This window comes from Pundamilia nyererei, unplaced genomic scaffold (genome assembly GCF_000239375.1).
Source record: "Pundamilia nyererei isolate P.nyererei 1_Seehausen unplaced genomic scaffold, PunNye1.0 scaffold00009, whole genome shotgun sequence".
Lineage (NCBI taxonomy): Eukaryota > Metazoa > Chordata > Actinopteri > Cichliformes > Cichlidae > Pundamilia > Pundamilia nyererei.
The window spans coordinates 3439322-3455241 of NW_005187410.1; the positions used below are offsets into that span (position 1 = coordinate 3439322).

At 38.7% G+C, this 15920-nt stretch overlaps 1 protein-coding gene across 1 annotated transcript in view; it reads right to left on the reverse strand.

Moving 5' to 3' along the window:
- Nucleotides 1-402: 402 nt before the first annotated feature.
- kcnh7 (potassium voltage-gated channel subfamily H member 7) overlaps nucleotides 403-15920 on the reverse strand; it is a 45119-nt gene continuing 29601 nt past the window's right edge. The window contains exons 7-15 of the mRNA XM_013908290.1: nucleotides 14916-15315; nucleotides 14464-14664; nucleotides 12677-12931; nucleotides 10446-10660; nucleotides 10221-10308; nucleotides 9900-10061; nucleotides 7583-7739; nucleotides 4274-4454; nucleotides 403-3989 (exon numbers count right to left, since the gene is read on the reverse strand). Coding sequence (XP_013763744.1) covers nucleotides 3702-3989; nucleotides 4274-4454; nucleotides 7583-7739; nucleotides 9900-10061; nucleotides 10221-10308; nucleotides 10446-10660; nucleotides 12677-12931; nucleotides 14464-14664; nucleotides 14916-15315 — 1947 coding nt within the window. The 3' untranslated portion in view covers nucleotides 403-3701. The remainder of the gene's footprint in view (nucleotides 3990-4273; nucleotides 4455-7582; nucleotides 7740-9899; nucleotides 10062-10220; nucleotides 10309-10445; nucleotides 10661-12676; nucleotides 12932-14463; nucleotides 14665-14915; nucleotides 15316-15920) is intronic.

Here is a 15920-nt window from a genome sequence, read left to right on the forward strand (position 1 = left end):
ACACACACACACACACACACACACCAAAAACAAAACAAAACACGTTCCTGTGTAAATGGTCCGCTACAAGGACTGAACTGAAAATGAATGAAAAAGCAATCAATGTCCAAACTACTGGTCAAGATTGTTTTTTAAAAAAGGAAAGTCATGGCTCCTAAGAGCAACAATATAAAGAAATGCATTGTACGTTTGGCAGATGCTCATTAAAAACAAACAACTGCAACAAAGTATTTGACATACTGTGAAATAATCACTCACCTTCCTCAAGGACCCACAATCCTCCTGGAACACTTCATAATTCATAGTATATGTTCTACTTTCAGTTATGTACACAGCAACTGTAAACACATATATGGACTGAATAACAGAAAGCCAGCGACACAACTCCAACTGTGCGTTTTTATTTATTGCTCCCACAGTTTCAAAACTAACATATGCACTACTGTATGTTCTATAGAATACTCAATGTAATTTATTCAGTAAAAAACAAAAAAACATTTCTGGCAATGGGATGTATTTATTTCCTACAAATGTCTAACAACAACAACCTTCATTGCCAACAGAAAAAAAAAACTGTACAGGGACTATATAATTCATTATGTATGGTTATTTATACATAAAGATGCTGTCTTAGCATTTGGATTTGTCATATAGGCACAAGATACTCTCTGGGGTCTGTTTATGCACAAGTACTATGTGTCCTTGTGTCCTGCAGTGCCCCTTCCTCTTCTCCCCCCAACACCTCATCCGAGTAAAGTATGCTGACATCATTTTATATTGTAATGTGCTACTTTGGGCTGACAGGCAGTGCAAAACGGTAAGCATATAGAGACTCAAAAAAATGCATGCTTTGTAGATCCATATGAAAATAAATAAATAAATAACTACAAAACTAATAAGAATTCCCCATAGGCTGCAATAGTATATGTTATATTTCATAGGTAAATTTTCCCAAACCCTTTAAATCTCAAACCATGATGCACTCATTTAAGTGGCCACTTTCACATTTTTCCCATACAACATAATGTTGACTTAAAAGGAACTCAGATTATTTCAGCTCGTGTGATCTCATATACTAAACCACGGTGTTAAAAAAAACACATGGCATAGTTCCCCATTTAGCCAACCAAAACAGGAAAAACATGCTGTTGGCTGTAAGCAACAACTGCATTGAAATGCCACATGGCCCGTAAGTGTTCTTCTGTTCTCCAACAAAGACTGATGGAGCTTATCAGACACTTCGGATGCAGGTGGCTGGCAGATATGCGCGAGCTGGTCGTTATGGACCATGTTTACGTGTGTGACTATTAAACTGGCTTGGGTAACGAAAAGAAAGGGGGGCTGTATTATTTCACCGTCGACCTGAAAAAAGTTGAACAAAATACGCGCTGTAATATCTAGACATTAAGACCAAGACTGTTCCAACAATGTGTCACTTTTTTAATTCACAAACGTTTTTTAAATAACATTCAAATTGCTGTTAATCTTAATATAATCAGGTATGCACGTCTTCATAGTCAGAGTTCCTTTAACACTTTTGAATAATTATATTGTAAGAGAAAAATGAGAAAGTAAGTTATAAGACACAAAACATTTGATATGATTTTTTTCTATTTCTTTTCTAAATGTAGAAATGTCTATATCATACTTCTCCAAACGGCGAAAAAAAAACCCTCAAATCTGCATGTTATATTTTTCCAGATAAGTATGTATAGTGTATTCTGTTGGCTTAACATTGTACACCAGGTGCACATTAGTCATTGCAGTAATAAAGCACATTGTTTATAGAAGAAAACCATAGTCTTTTTTTTTGATACTGTACAGTATATTGCAGTGCAATTGTCCATAACCCCTGAGTCACACTTCAGAGAAGACAGGCATACAACATACATCAGAAAACTCTTATTTGTAATAATGCTGTATTACACTAATGGCTACAGAAGACTTATATTTCTTTCATATACAGACTCATTACTCCTAAAGCCTGGAATGTTTTTATGTGCCCACACAGACTTTACACTCTAAACGGGCTCTAACATTAATGACCAGGTTCATCCGTGACTGTTGCATCATGTAAGATAACCTCCACTGTCCTCAGTGCCTCAGCGTCAGGTGCTAGGAACTGCATTCTGCAAATGGAGAAAGAAAAGCTGTGCCGTCATTTTTCTGTTGTGAAAAAGCCACCTCCTCACGTTTCCGGTGCTCACGTGTTTTGATAGCAGTGCAGGTACCTATGACTCGCTCGCATCTTTGTTTCCAAGTCTCAGGTTGGACAGGTTAACTGCCTAAACAAGCATGTCTGTATTCAGCTACTGCCAGCCAGCCTTGGTAACAGTAATGGGTTGGCTCCTTTCAGCGTTCACAATATTTTAGTTGAGGCTTTCATGTGTTCTTGTCTGCTGCTCTGAAGTATAACAAGCAACAATGATCACTTGCATTGAACTTTGGCAGAGAGTAATACAGTTGCAGCTCTCTGTTGACACCCAGCGTCTGGAGAGATAACCTTTCCCTCTTCAGACTACAGGCATGAAAGGATTGAAAAAAGGCTCGATGGGGTTGTTGGCAAATTCTTGTGTAAAGACTTTTAATTTGCTTGGCAGTGTGTGTTAGTCCTGGCTTTCTACAGCCTCCGCTCTCTGTGGATTCTGCACTTGAGTACTGGTAGTATGTTAGTTAGCTTAAAACTAGCACCTTATCCACCAGATGACCCACTTTTGTCACTTTTAAATGACTCACACCTATTGCTCATAAGATGTTATGAAATGCTAGTACAGTAAGTAGTCGTGGTGCCACCATCACCTTCAACTTGTTTTTTGAGAGTATGTTTTTTCCACAAGTTCCTCTATTTTTTGTATCTTTCTTAATACTTTCCATGAATGTTCATCATCCACAGACCCCTCACTGAGGAACAGCTGGCTGCTGTTATGCACCGCACCTCCCGGTGTTTTTGGCAATTCTGCTGCAGAACCTGGTGAGTTATTGTATCCACTGTGGGGAGGTGGAGATGCCAGTCTTTCCCTGGTTTTGCAGATACCAGCAGGAGGAACCCTATTTGTCTGATGACTGGAGCCTGTCTACTGTGAGGTAGGTCAGTCGGCTCTTCTTGCTTACACTTGGAGCTAGTGTCACTATCCACACCTTCGATTTTACCCAAGCCACATAGCCCATGCTAGTGTGACCAACTGTGTGGGAACATAAAATGCTGCAATAGTGTGTCTGCAAAAAACACAAAGTCCGTTAACTAGAAAAGCATTTGCAAAACACATTGGTTGTGTATTTCTATCACAACCTAGTGGAGACCAGCATTCTTGCAGAGTAAGAAGAATTTAATTAAAAATGCTGAAATGCTGTCCTCATGGGTTAAATAGGTGCATCAAGATTAAGTGGGCATCACCATGTAAGTTTAAAGAGCAAAAATGAATGAGGATGATGATGATTGGATGGATTCAATCCTGTTTTGACAGAACTACTGTTAAAATATGTAACTATTGTTACATATTATACTGGCAGCTGCAGGAATAGTTTCTTAATTCCGTGTCAACCACGTAAAACAGTGTTTTGTCTTCATGCACAATGTAAGAACATCTCATTTCTAATACCAAGCCACAGATGACTGTGCCAGCATGCTGATAAAAGAAACTGCTACTTAGTAATTACAGCATTACAACCTCAATATTAGAATACCGTGCTGCAGAAAATATTTATGGCCTTGGAGACTCTTGGTCTGAGGCAGGTTTATGGAGTCCAGTGGCATTGAGGTTGGAGTCTGAAGGTGACATGGAAGAAGAGGAAGCAGGGTTTTCAGGTGGAAGAAGGATCAGTGCTGACTGTTGATGCCCTGTGGATGGTTGTTGATGCTGTTGTGCCTCTGTATGTCTCTGCACAAGAAATTCTTTAAGGCTGTCCTCAGTGGGTGCATTCACACTGGCCAAGCTCAACACAGAGTCATTAGATTCCTGAATGGTGCTCCCTAGTTTTTGGTTGGGGGCCTAAAAAAACAGTTTTTGACAATAATAAGATCTTAGTTGCCTGTGCTGGGGTAAATAATCTCATTATATATATACATTTAATATCCTGTTTCAGATGTGAAATTATATTTACCCTTAAAACACAACTGTATTTGTAGAAAACAAACAAACCAACACGTTTTTAGATGTGACATTTAGTTTAACAGTATGAAAAAGTGAAGGGAAAGGTCTCAATGTGTACATAAGTGGAAAATAAATGCTCTATGTAAAATTATGTCTACCAACTAAAGTGATGGCATCCTTACTTGAGTTCCTGCAGAGCTAAAGAAATGGCTTGCATTCAGAGCAGCCGGCTGAACCTTCACTGCAGATCTGTGATAGTCTGGATTAGCAGTCACAGTGCTGTAGGCAGGCGGTCCCAGAGTTGGTTGCCTCTGCAGCAGCTGCAGGATGGCCTGCATATCAGATAACAGCTGAGATTCTAGCCTAAAAAAAAAAGGAGTGATGAGCAAAAACAGACAGATATACTGTATAATATTAGCAAAAGATAAGTATGAAAAGAAAGAGTATTTACGTAACTCGGACAGTGTGAACCTAACTGTGTGCGTGACAATGGCTGAAAGCACACTCAGATGTGCTTCACTGAGCACTAGATGGAGCCGTTGCTCTGGACAAAATTAAGAGACGGCAACGGTGTGGAAACATTCTGTCAAAGCAATAGATGAAAGACATTGCCTCTGCTAGGAGCGATAATGAGCTTTGTGTGGGACATGTGAATTCTGCATTTACTGTGCAAATAACTATTATACTCATCTGGTAAATCTAATTAAGTCTAGATTTGATCAAAGTTCTATATTTAGGACTTAAGGCAAAAAAACCCAAACCCAACGTGTATTCCATCTAATGCACAAAGACACTGTCAGCCTTTTTGTTTTCCTCATTTAATATGCTGTGACTCATGAGACACTAAGTAAAAGCAGCCGCACAGTATTTTTCAGCGTACCAAACAATATTTTTCTTGGCTATTTACATAGATGTGTAAAAGAGAAAGGCCACACCGACATTTTTTTCCTGCCACATACGCTATCAGACTAGTCAAAGCCACAAAAACACCAAAATGACAGAGAAGTGCTGCTCATCCTGCAGCCAGCCAGCATTAAAAAAACAAGGTCAGGTATAGTGCAGTGGATAAAATGCCTTATTTGTGCTTAATAAAATGAGCTTGCCCAGTATTTCAGGCACCCTGATGCGATCTTTCGTTCTCTGTGATAATTCCAGCTAAAAATACCATCTGCTGTTCATTTGCGTGTCCGTTTCAGGTGGCTGCTGACTGCAGGTGTGATTCTGAAACTACTGCCAAAGATGTGTTTCTACATTCCAGGAATGACAAAAATAAAATCTATTCACTTTAGGGAAGGTAAAGTACAACGTAGCTGCTAGAAATCAATCTCACCATTTTGTTTCTATCATTATAAATTGTTTCAGGCACATTTTTGTCTGAGCGCTGCTTTGCCATATAAAGACTTTAGTACCAGGTCATTCTCAAGTTTGATTTGCGCCGGTCCTACAATGTTGCATCCTGCTTCCATTAGATCCAACCTCCCACTCCAAGTCCGACAACGACTTCTGCCAGCTAGTTGCCGTCCTCCACCTACTCCTTCACATTTGGTGTAGCCTACTTTTAGCAGTGTGGGAGGTGACATCTTAAAAGAATAAAGCACTGCCTTATCATTTACTGAAATTAATAATAGCATTTATCTGAAAATGCAATGATAAATAAGAATAGTGACAAATATACCTATGCTGTCGCCACAGAACATACCAGAAAATGCTCTAGAGAAGTCCAGTTGCAAAAGACTACCCGAATATTTTTGTGCACAGTGAAAATCCATCATACATTCAATATCCGCTCAAATTAGACAATGCAATTGATACATAAATCCATTCTTTCTGTTTTTAAGAACTACTATTAATGTTATATATGTAGACTTGAAGACAGTAGAAAAAATAACAACCAATTGAACAAACAGACAAATACATAAACACATAATGCCTCTAGATAAGGCTGCTTCTCTCCCAAATCAGTTTTACAGAATGTTTTGAAAAAATGGAAAAGACTCCATTTAAAGCCACCATGAGTCACAAGTGAAAATTTGTGACTTTTATGGCGCGCTCGGTTGCTGTAATGTCAGACGTTACATCAGCAGTAGCTATGGTTTACAAATAAGATTTAGATGTTGAATGGAGAAAGTGAGGGGAACAGAGAGGAGCCTTTACCCTGCACTTAAAACTGGAAAAAATATTCCACTCTGCTCCTTCTGAGTCATTTTAAGTGAAATGTTCACTCATATGACTCCATGCATTTTTAATGGGCAGACTGTTGAATCTACCAGTTCAACTGCTGGGTAACAAAAATAACTAATCATCAAATTACACAGCAGCAACTCAATGCATTTAGTCATGCAGACATGGTCAGGTTGACCGGCTGAAGTTCAAACTGAGCGGTTGGGGAAAAAAGGTGGTTTAAGGGACTTTGAACATGGTATGGTTGTTGGTGACAGATGGGCTGCTGGTATTTCAGAATTTCTACTAATCTACTGACATTTTCTCACACAACCATCTCTTTACAGAGACTGGTATGAAAAAGAGAAAATATCCAGTGAGCAGCACTTCTCTAGATGGAAATGCCAGAGTTCAGAGGACAATCGCCTGGCTGCTTTGAGCTGATAGGATGGCAACAGAGACTCAAATAACCACTCACTATAGCCAAGGTTTGCAAAAGAGTATCTCTGAACGAGAACCGTGTTGAACCTTGAAACAGATGAGTTACAAGAGCTGAAGACCAGATCATGTGCCATTCCTGTCAGATAAAGACAGGGAACTGAAGCCTCAATTCACATAGGTTCATCAAAATTTGACAACAGAAGATCAGAAAAATGTTGCTTGATCTAACAAGTGTCGATTTCTGTAGCAACAACTGGATGGTTGGGTCAGAATTTGGCATAAACATGAAAGCATTGATCCATCCTGTGTTGTATAAATGTTTCAGGTTGCTGGTGGTGTAATGGTGTGGGAGATATGTGGAGCAACTGAGTGCTATCATGTCAACATAGGCCAAAAAAGACAACTTCAGTAAAGGAATGCCCCTGGATAAATGTAAAAAATGTAATCCTATTTTCTTCAGAACAAGTAGAGTTCCAACTTTAACTTCAAAGTTAACCTAAACTTTTCACATTAAAATTAAAGGAGAGAAGTTTTAACATCATTAACTTAAGTAAATTTAGACAATAATCTAGAAATACCGTCCAAAACAGCAACTCTTTGCACCATCTGATAAGATGCTGCACTGTTTCCAAACAGAGATGTGCTAAGCACAACTGGTAAGTTTAAATGAGAAGAGAAATTTCTGCAATTTCATGTGGCGCCACACGTGAGCTGTGTGGCTGAAATGGCAAACCATTGGTAAAAGAAAAAGGGTTAGTCAAAAAAAAAAGAAGAAAAAAAAAACAAGCACTGTTATTCACACTAGAAAAGTTCACATTTTCGGGTAATTCCTAGTTTATGACAGCAAAGTGAAGCTCAACCATCTGCATGCTGACTCTAAAAATATGTACCTGTTTAAATGGTCCTGAAGCTGACCTAAGCGTTGTTCCACCTCTCCATATGTGATTTCACTGGCAGAATTATCATCCTCTCTCAGGTCCTGGAACTGCGCTGACTCATCCAGGTAGTCTGTAGGCTTCTTACAGGCCCATTTATCACAGCACAGATCTGGAGGACCAAACCAACATGCATGATTTACATCCTCACTTGCAGGTCAGAGCAACGTCATCACTAAACATTACTAAAATAGAATATAATTAATCTCTACAGCAAAGCTGTGTGTAGATCCTTTGTTGTAATTTATCACACTGCTATACCAGGAGAATTATTATATCGGTGTTTTCCAGTTGCAAACTAACCCTGTTGTTATCTCTGTTTGGCACATGGTAGTATTTAACCTGCTGTCCAGTGATATGTGTGGAGCCTCTTTTGTTGTTTTAAACAGAGGGGTGGTTAATTCGGTGATTAAGTTATCTCACTGAACAGACTGTGCAGGTGGCTTTGCACTAATACAATGAGTTGCATAGATTCGTTTAGAGTTTGGGCTGAGGGTGCATTGACAGTCGTTCTCTCGGTCCGACTTTGTATCACGTAGAACCCCAGCTCCAAAACAGTTGGGATACTGGGTACATTTTAACTGGGTAAATTTATTTTCTTTTCAATAAAACATAGAAAATCAGGTCATTTTAAATTTGATTATAGCACATATAAACAACAGCACATGTCCTATTGAATCATGCCATTATTTATAAAAAAAAAAAAGAAAAGAAGAAGCCAAAATATAGAAATGGTGTGTGGAAAAACCAAGTATATCCCATGATTCAGCACTTTTACAGCAGCAGTAACGTAAAGTAATTTGAAGTAATTGTTTTCTGTATGACCTTATCAGTCTCTCATATCATTGCGGGGTGGGTTCACACTTGACTCTAGAATACTTTGGTATGCAGAGGAGTTTAAATGACTGCAAGATACTCAGGTCCTGTGGCTGCAAAATAAGCCTAAATCCTCACCTTCCCACCCTCGATTTGGCAGTTGGTAATACACTGTGTTTGGTTTTCACCAAATGTGGTGTTGTGCATTGTGATCTGGTTTAAATGATGGTTTGTTTACAAGAAACTCTACAAACTTAACCTTGCAATTTACAATTTCTCTGATTTACTAGTGTGTCCACTCCTGGAATGACTGGCAACTGTCTTGAATGTTTACCACTTATGAATAATCTTTGTCACTGTAGAATGATGGACGTAAAGTATTTTGGAAATGGCTTTATTACCCCTTTCAGACTAATAAACTGCAGCAATTGGTTCTGAGACCACTGCTGATGTCTTCCCTCCTCAGTATTTTGTTAATGCACACCTGAATGCTCCAGCTGAGCAGTTGCTGCTTTTGGTCCCAAAGTCACGGCTATGGCCAAGCGTTCTCTGTTGCAGCGCCACTGCTTTGGAATAACCTTCCTCTCCATATTAGACAGGCTACATCAGTGCCAGTTTTTAAGTCTTTATTAAAAAACTATTTTTATTCTCTGGCTTTTAACTCTGTGGGTAACTGATATTTTTTTTAATGTTCTTTTTTATTGCTATGTCTGGTTTTATTACTATGTGCATATTAGTATTGTACAGCACTTTGGTCTACCAGGTGTGTTTTTAAAGTGCTATATAAATAAATAAATGATGATGATGATGATGAAATGAGCAAACTGTCAAAAGTTATTTTCTACAGAGATAACTTGCACGGGCTGATGATTTTTTGTCTGAAGGACTGCAGTTGCATGCTGTTCCTTTGCCACCTGCACTTATAAAATTGTCTTCAAAAGAATATTAAATGTAGAATAATTTGCGGATGGAATCATATCAATAGTGATCTACAGCATGTAAGGCATTTGTCTGGATACTGGACTAGAAAAAAAAAATTAAGAAAAACAACTGCAAGACCCTGCAGCTCTTCATATGCATGTCTGCAAGGGAGAATAATGCAGTCTTAAATCTATGATTTTTGAGACAGATGACATCCTGTCTCTTAGAATTATAATCAGCTGAGCAGCATTTTGGCAGAAGGCAACCTAAATATTTAAATTCCCAAGTTTTTGCTCAAAGCAACTCTAGAAGCCTGGGAACATCCCAACACTCTCCACACAACCAGTCACCCTCTTAGAGCTGCTAATGCAGCGTCAAAGACATTGTCCCTCAGTGTCTTCCCACCACTCACATTAGTGTTTGTCCTACAAATATTCATCACGATTTGCAACACTGCTTTGAAAGTTCTTGCCAAAAAAGCTACAATTTTATTCACCAGATATTTACAATTCATCTGTAAGACAAGATCTGTTACCTTCAAAAGGTGGTTTTCTGTCCAAGCTGTCTCTGACAATAACGTCTGAGTCTAGGCCTGGAACTGTGAGTGAAGAGCGACCCAGAACTACTGAAGATCTCTTTAGGCACGAGTTAGACTCTCTCTCCCTTTGAACTTCTTTAACCATTTCTTTGCTTTCCCCTGTAGAATGGCAATCAGCAGGAGTCAGTGGAATAACACCATATCCCATAGAGGACAGACTTTTGCATATTGGAGCACCAATCCATGAATAATAACAAAGAAAAAAATTTGCAGCCACAAAGCATGCTTGACAAGGTTCTCCTGTATGTTTCTACTGACCTTTAGACAGATCTGCTGTGAAAGAGATTCTTCTTTTCACATTTTTATTGCCCTCACCATCTGAATCACTTTCTTTGACACTACAGGGCTGCAAAATTAAAATGCTTCAATCAGAAAATGTGTCAGTTACCAAGAATAAACAAAAAAACATAATTTAGGCAAATTACAATATGAATACTTGTTATCAAAACACCCATTAAACACATAGGTCCAAAATGTTCTTACATTATCTGCCTTGGTGGAGTCATCTCTCAGGTTGAAAGTAAGCTCCAGGTTGTTGAAGAAGTGATCTGCAAACTCCGGGTACATGTCTAGCACCTCCAGCAAATCTTCTCGCTGAATGGTGCTCAGGTCACAGTAACTCAGAGCCCGCACATCAGCGTTAGACTTTCCAGGCTTGGCATAGAGATGGATCATTTCTCCAAATATGTCATTTTTACCTGGAGGTGACAAACACACAAACAACAGGTAATCTTGACAGTTTTAGTGGGAAGATGTAAAAATGCTGACTTGAGCTACAGTGAGTTCCAAAAAAAGGCATGACGCAGGCATAAATCTCTGCTGCGATTACAATAGGAATTTATTTATCACTCTGATTTCACTAAGGGGCGCAGACGTGTTTGTTTTTGTGGATAATCAAAATCAGACAGCCTCTAATTTCTGTGTAGATGGTCTCCCAGGGCCTGCACATCAGTTGTCTTTCTAGCTTTGATCCATTATTTATGTTGAGGAGTAACTACTAACACACAGCAGCTTTGATGCGATGGGTAAAGGAGGGCTTGATTGCAATTGACACACTTTACTTGTGCACTTCAAAGGCAATTTTTGCACTGATTTTGGCTATCACATAATTAAGCCAGCTCTTCAGTGAACTTGCAAAAAGTGAAAAAACCCAAAAAATCTACGGTAAGCTTAGCTTTTAGTCTGGAGAATAAAAGAGCTTCCTTTGCAGAAATAAGGGCCCATTTTCCAAAGGACGAGAGGCCTGGTTTAAAGGGCATCATGAAAAATCCCTTTGTTGGTGTGGGGGGTTCACTAAATGCCAACAGTGTAAGCAGGGGTTCAGAAGAAAGAGATATGATATGCTGGCTGCCAGTGTGCCTTTCACAGCATGCACCGGACACCTTTCGGCCACAGAGGAAAGCCTCACACAGACTGGTGTGTCTCTCCCCCGCACACAAACACAGAGCTCTCCCCACAACGATTGATTAGGATAAGAGATTAATTCCTCACCTGTAGAACAATGCTAATAGCCTTGCTGGAGTCATGATCATTACAAGAGAAAAATACTTTAACACCATGGGCTGACCATTGCCATGTTAGAGGTTGGTATAGTTCCCCATGTGAGAATAAACTATGGTGATGGAGCATTATAATTATGCTTGAGTGGCTTTTCCACGATAATCACTAATAACACGTTTTGTGTGATGCAGCAACCTTTGCGAAGCTGAAACCTCATTCTTTCAGGTGCAGCTTTAGTGAGAATTAATCTCATGAATAATGAATAAAATCTAATCCAGGCCCGGTCTGGAGTGCATGAATGAAGTTTACCCATGAAGAAAAAATAAATAGACATTTTTCCAGTAATGGTATTTTAACATTGATGCATCAAGCTCAGTATCAATACATAAAGAATGAAAAATATAGCTTCAAATTTAGAGCTGCTAGTTGTTTTAGCCAAATCTGCTTTTTACTGACATTATTTTAATACTCTCTATTTTGCAGCTTTAACTCATTTCCCAGTGCTGTCAAAAAAGTGGCACCATTTTCACTGCGTTCTTTGAAACTGCCAGACAACCTTACATGAGGCCACTTAATAGAAATGCCAGAGTGTCAAACCTGTCACACAAACACCCCAGAACACTCACAGAAAACGAAATGTGAAAACCCACATGAAGGCACATTTTATTTTGAATTTTCTGATGCTAAATACGCCAAGGTCCAGAACATCTGTGCACATTGAATTCACATGTGGGTACTAGAATGTTTCTTGTACAGTATGTGCTTCCTCTCTGACTATATAAACAAAAGGTAAATCTTAAAGATCTTTTTACAAAATCAACAATAAGCTCAAAACAGTATGAGACTAAATTAGACCTGCCTAAAGTTTTAGTTAGCTTGGTGCTGACATTTAACACACAGTCAGCTGAGAGATCTAAATACAACAGGGAGGTGACATTGACTATTACAGTTCATCACATTTCCAGGTGGAGGCAGAGGATTTTATGTGTAGCAGAGACTGACATTATATGCATACATTATAAAACTCCTGATAGACATTGGCAAAATGTCAAACAGCACAAAAAGAGTTTACTCTGGGTATAAAAAAATTCCATACAGGACCTGTCAATAAGCACCTTCCACCCAACCTACTTATTGTAATTGAGACAAAATATCAAATAAACACTAGATGTTGGTACACATCAGTAAAATGATCAACAAGGGGTTGTATTTACCCAGGATAGCTACCACAATGTCATCTTTCAAGATCTCAATAGAACCACGCGACAGAAAATAGAGAGCAGTGAGCACATCACCACCGTGGACCAGAGTGTCTCCGGGAGGCACATGAGCGGAATTGAAGCGCATGGCCAAGGCCCTCAAGCATCCTTTGGTGGCTCCTTGAAAAGCTTTGCAGTTGTCCAGAAGACTCCTGTTGAGGTGAAGGCAGATATCTGCCTGTAGGCACTCAGGAAACCCTTTTAACACCTAAGATGCAGAGAAAAAACAGTAAATAAAGTGCTCAAAACATTTGTTTGATATCCTTACAGAGATGTGTTTCAGAGATAATTGTGACCACATCATCAGATCAGTTTGTCAAGCTTTGTTCTCTCAGATACAAAAGCACACTAGTTAGAAAAAAAAAAGCACTTTCAAAAGAACTTTGTATAGAGGTGGCCTCTAAACTTGTGAGTTTTTAAAGAAAACAAAGCAGCCATACACTTGAGGTGGGCTGACAAATACTAGTATTTTGCAAAGGATGGCACTAAAAGGATACTCTCCCCTGTTGATTTTAAGAATTTAATTAATAGCATAAACACAGGCATGCAAGGAAACGTGAAGTACATGCAGGCTTGAATGGATGCTGCCATTACAGAGAAAGGAGAGCATAAGACATATGAAGATATTATGCATATTTTTCAAAAGAAATAGGCTGTCATGACATTGAAATGATTAATCTGAATAAACTACACTATAAGCTGAACCGGTAACAAAGCAGATCAGAATCAAAAGTGTGCTATGCGTTTGCATCTACACCTGTTAATCTAGTGTAGTTATGCACTGAATTCATACTCTGATATATAGAATGTACTGAGTGAGTCCATCAAACACTACGTTTACATAACTTACTAAAGCTGAGATACAACAGAAGCTGTGTTTTTAAAAAATATTGTTGGTTTTTGCTTTATAGCTCTAAATCACCGAACAAGAATAATGTAAAGCAAACTTTAGACGTTACAATAGTAGAGATGTGGTAAGTATTCAGAAAATTCCCAGGAGCTAATTCATGGGAATGTAATGGTTCACAAAAAATGTAACATTTGCCTTTTTTTTCTTAAATAAAGGATTTATTTAACCGTCATTTTCAAAAATGTACCTGGGAATAGACGTCTACTGGTAAACTTGTACTATTACAATCTCAAATGTGAAAAAAAATCTTTGTATGTCTCTAAGTTTAACGTCTTCATTTTATTATATTACTTCCTTCCTCATCATCACAGTATCTGTTGGATTTCCTCACACATGTCCAATTAGCCAGTCGGTCACTTTGGTATATACAGCACCAGTTGTCTACCTCCCATTTATCAGAATGTTTTTTTATTATGCTTTTAATCTTCCAAGGCATTCCCTTCTCGCCTGTCCCCAGTTAGATTTATTTGCTACAATGCCTGACCTTCAGTGTCTGACCTTAACTTTGATTAGAGACTATCATGTTGAACTTCAGTCTACCTCCTGTGTCCTGCATCTGGGTCTTCTAACCCACAGACTGTAGACAGCATAATGAGGTTCTTATTTTAAACAGTGATCAGACAGAAACCCATTTTAAAAATTTAAAGAAATTAAATATGTACCTCCTGCTCTTACCAATGAAGAGATGTTAATCCAATTGAAAAGCAGACAAGGGAGAGAAAAAAAGCTCTTTTAGTAACATGTATTTATATTGTCATCAGTGCAATCACTTGTTTTGTTGGATATCCATATCCATTACAGGGACAGGTGGATGAGTGACTTCAGTTATTTACCGTATTCATATCAATGCCATTAGTGTAGGTCCATGAGTGCTGGAAGTACTCTTCCAGCCTTTGCCTCAGAGGGTTGGGAATTTGATGAAAACGGATGAATTCCTTGACCCGTAACATTTGAGCATGATAGCGGGCCGTACCCGAGTAGAGCCTCTGGATGATGGCAGAAACATTTCCAAAAATGCTGGCATACATCAGGGCTGAAATAAAAAAAAGCAACGAGTGAAGAGAGGGTACTGTTTTTACTACAGTCAGCATATTTACTGCTGTTACCCATGAAGACACAGGTAATTTGATAGAATGTCAACACATTCTGCTTAAAACATATGTATTGTGAAGGACCTGGAAAAAAGATTTTTTGATTTTTGCTCAAAACCCATTCAAGTGATAACAAAAAGAATAAAACAATGGTAAATTGAAATACAACCTGAAAAGCATATAAAATACTCACAGCCAATCAGCATGACACATATGGAAAAGACCTTCTCTGAGTTGGTGTTGGGGGAAACATTTCCAAAGCCCACACTGGTCAGACTGCTGAATGTGAAGTAAAGTGCTGTGACATACTTGTCCTTGATAGAGGGACCAGAGTTAGGATCACTGTAGTTGTATCGCTTTCCAATTGACACGCCCAGATTGTCTAGCCAGCCAATCCTGTGTTCCAAGTAAGGCTTCTCCACATTGCCAATGGCATACCATATACAGGCTAACCAGTGGGCGATAAGGGCAAAGATGCACATGAGCAACATTAGGACTGCAGCTCCGTATTCAGAGTAGCGATCCAGCTTCCTGGCTACACGCACCAATCGCAGAAGCCTTGCTGTCTTCAGCAGGCCAATAAGAGTGGTAGTCTAAAACAAAAATACAATAAGGAAGATTATTAGTAATAGCAACAGTAGTTTGGATGCCAGATCAACGGTTTTAGATATTGCTTCATCATGCTAAAAGATCTGACATGTTATCTACTACTTATCTACTAAACTTGTCTGCATGTGTATTTCCTTTATATTATCAACAAGTCTAAAGCTGTGGCCAGTTTCACAGTCACTTCACAAACTAATGAGCTTCCTTGAAAGAAAAAACTGGATAAGACACCCCAGAGCTCTTTGGTCAAAGGCAAATTAAGTGAGAAGTAAGGACACCAGCAGCCCACAGATAAATCTTCATTTGTTCAATCCTGAACACAGAGGCACACTCATTTAATGGGTCCCTGGGAGCTGTGTAGCTGCTATGTGTCAATAAGAAATGTGTTAACAACTGTAACTGCAATTCCTATTAAAAGGACCATTTGTTTACCTGACAATTACAGAAGAAAAAGTCCAACAAGAAACAATGACACTTCGTTCATAATCACTTCTTTATATCGTTTACCATTAGTTATCTAAAGGTAAATGAACAAAATTCCACATCATTCTTCTATAAATATTTCAGAATTTCTCTATCTTTTATCAAAATG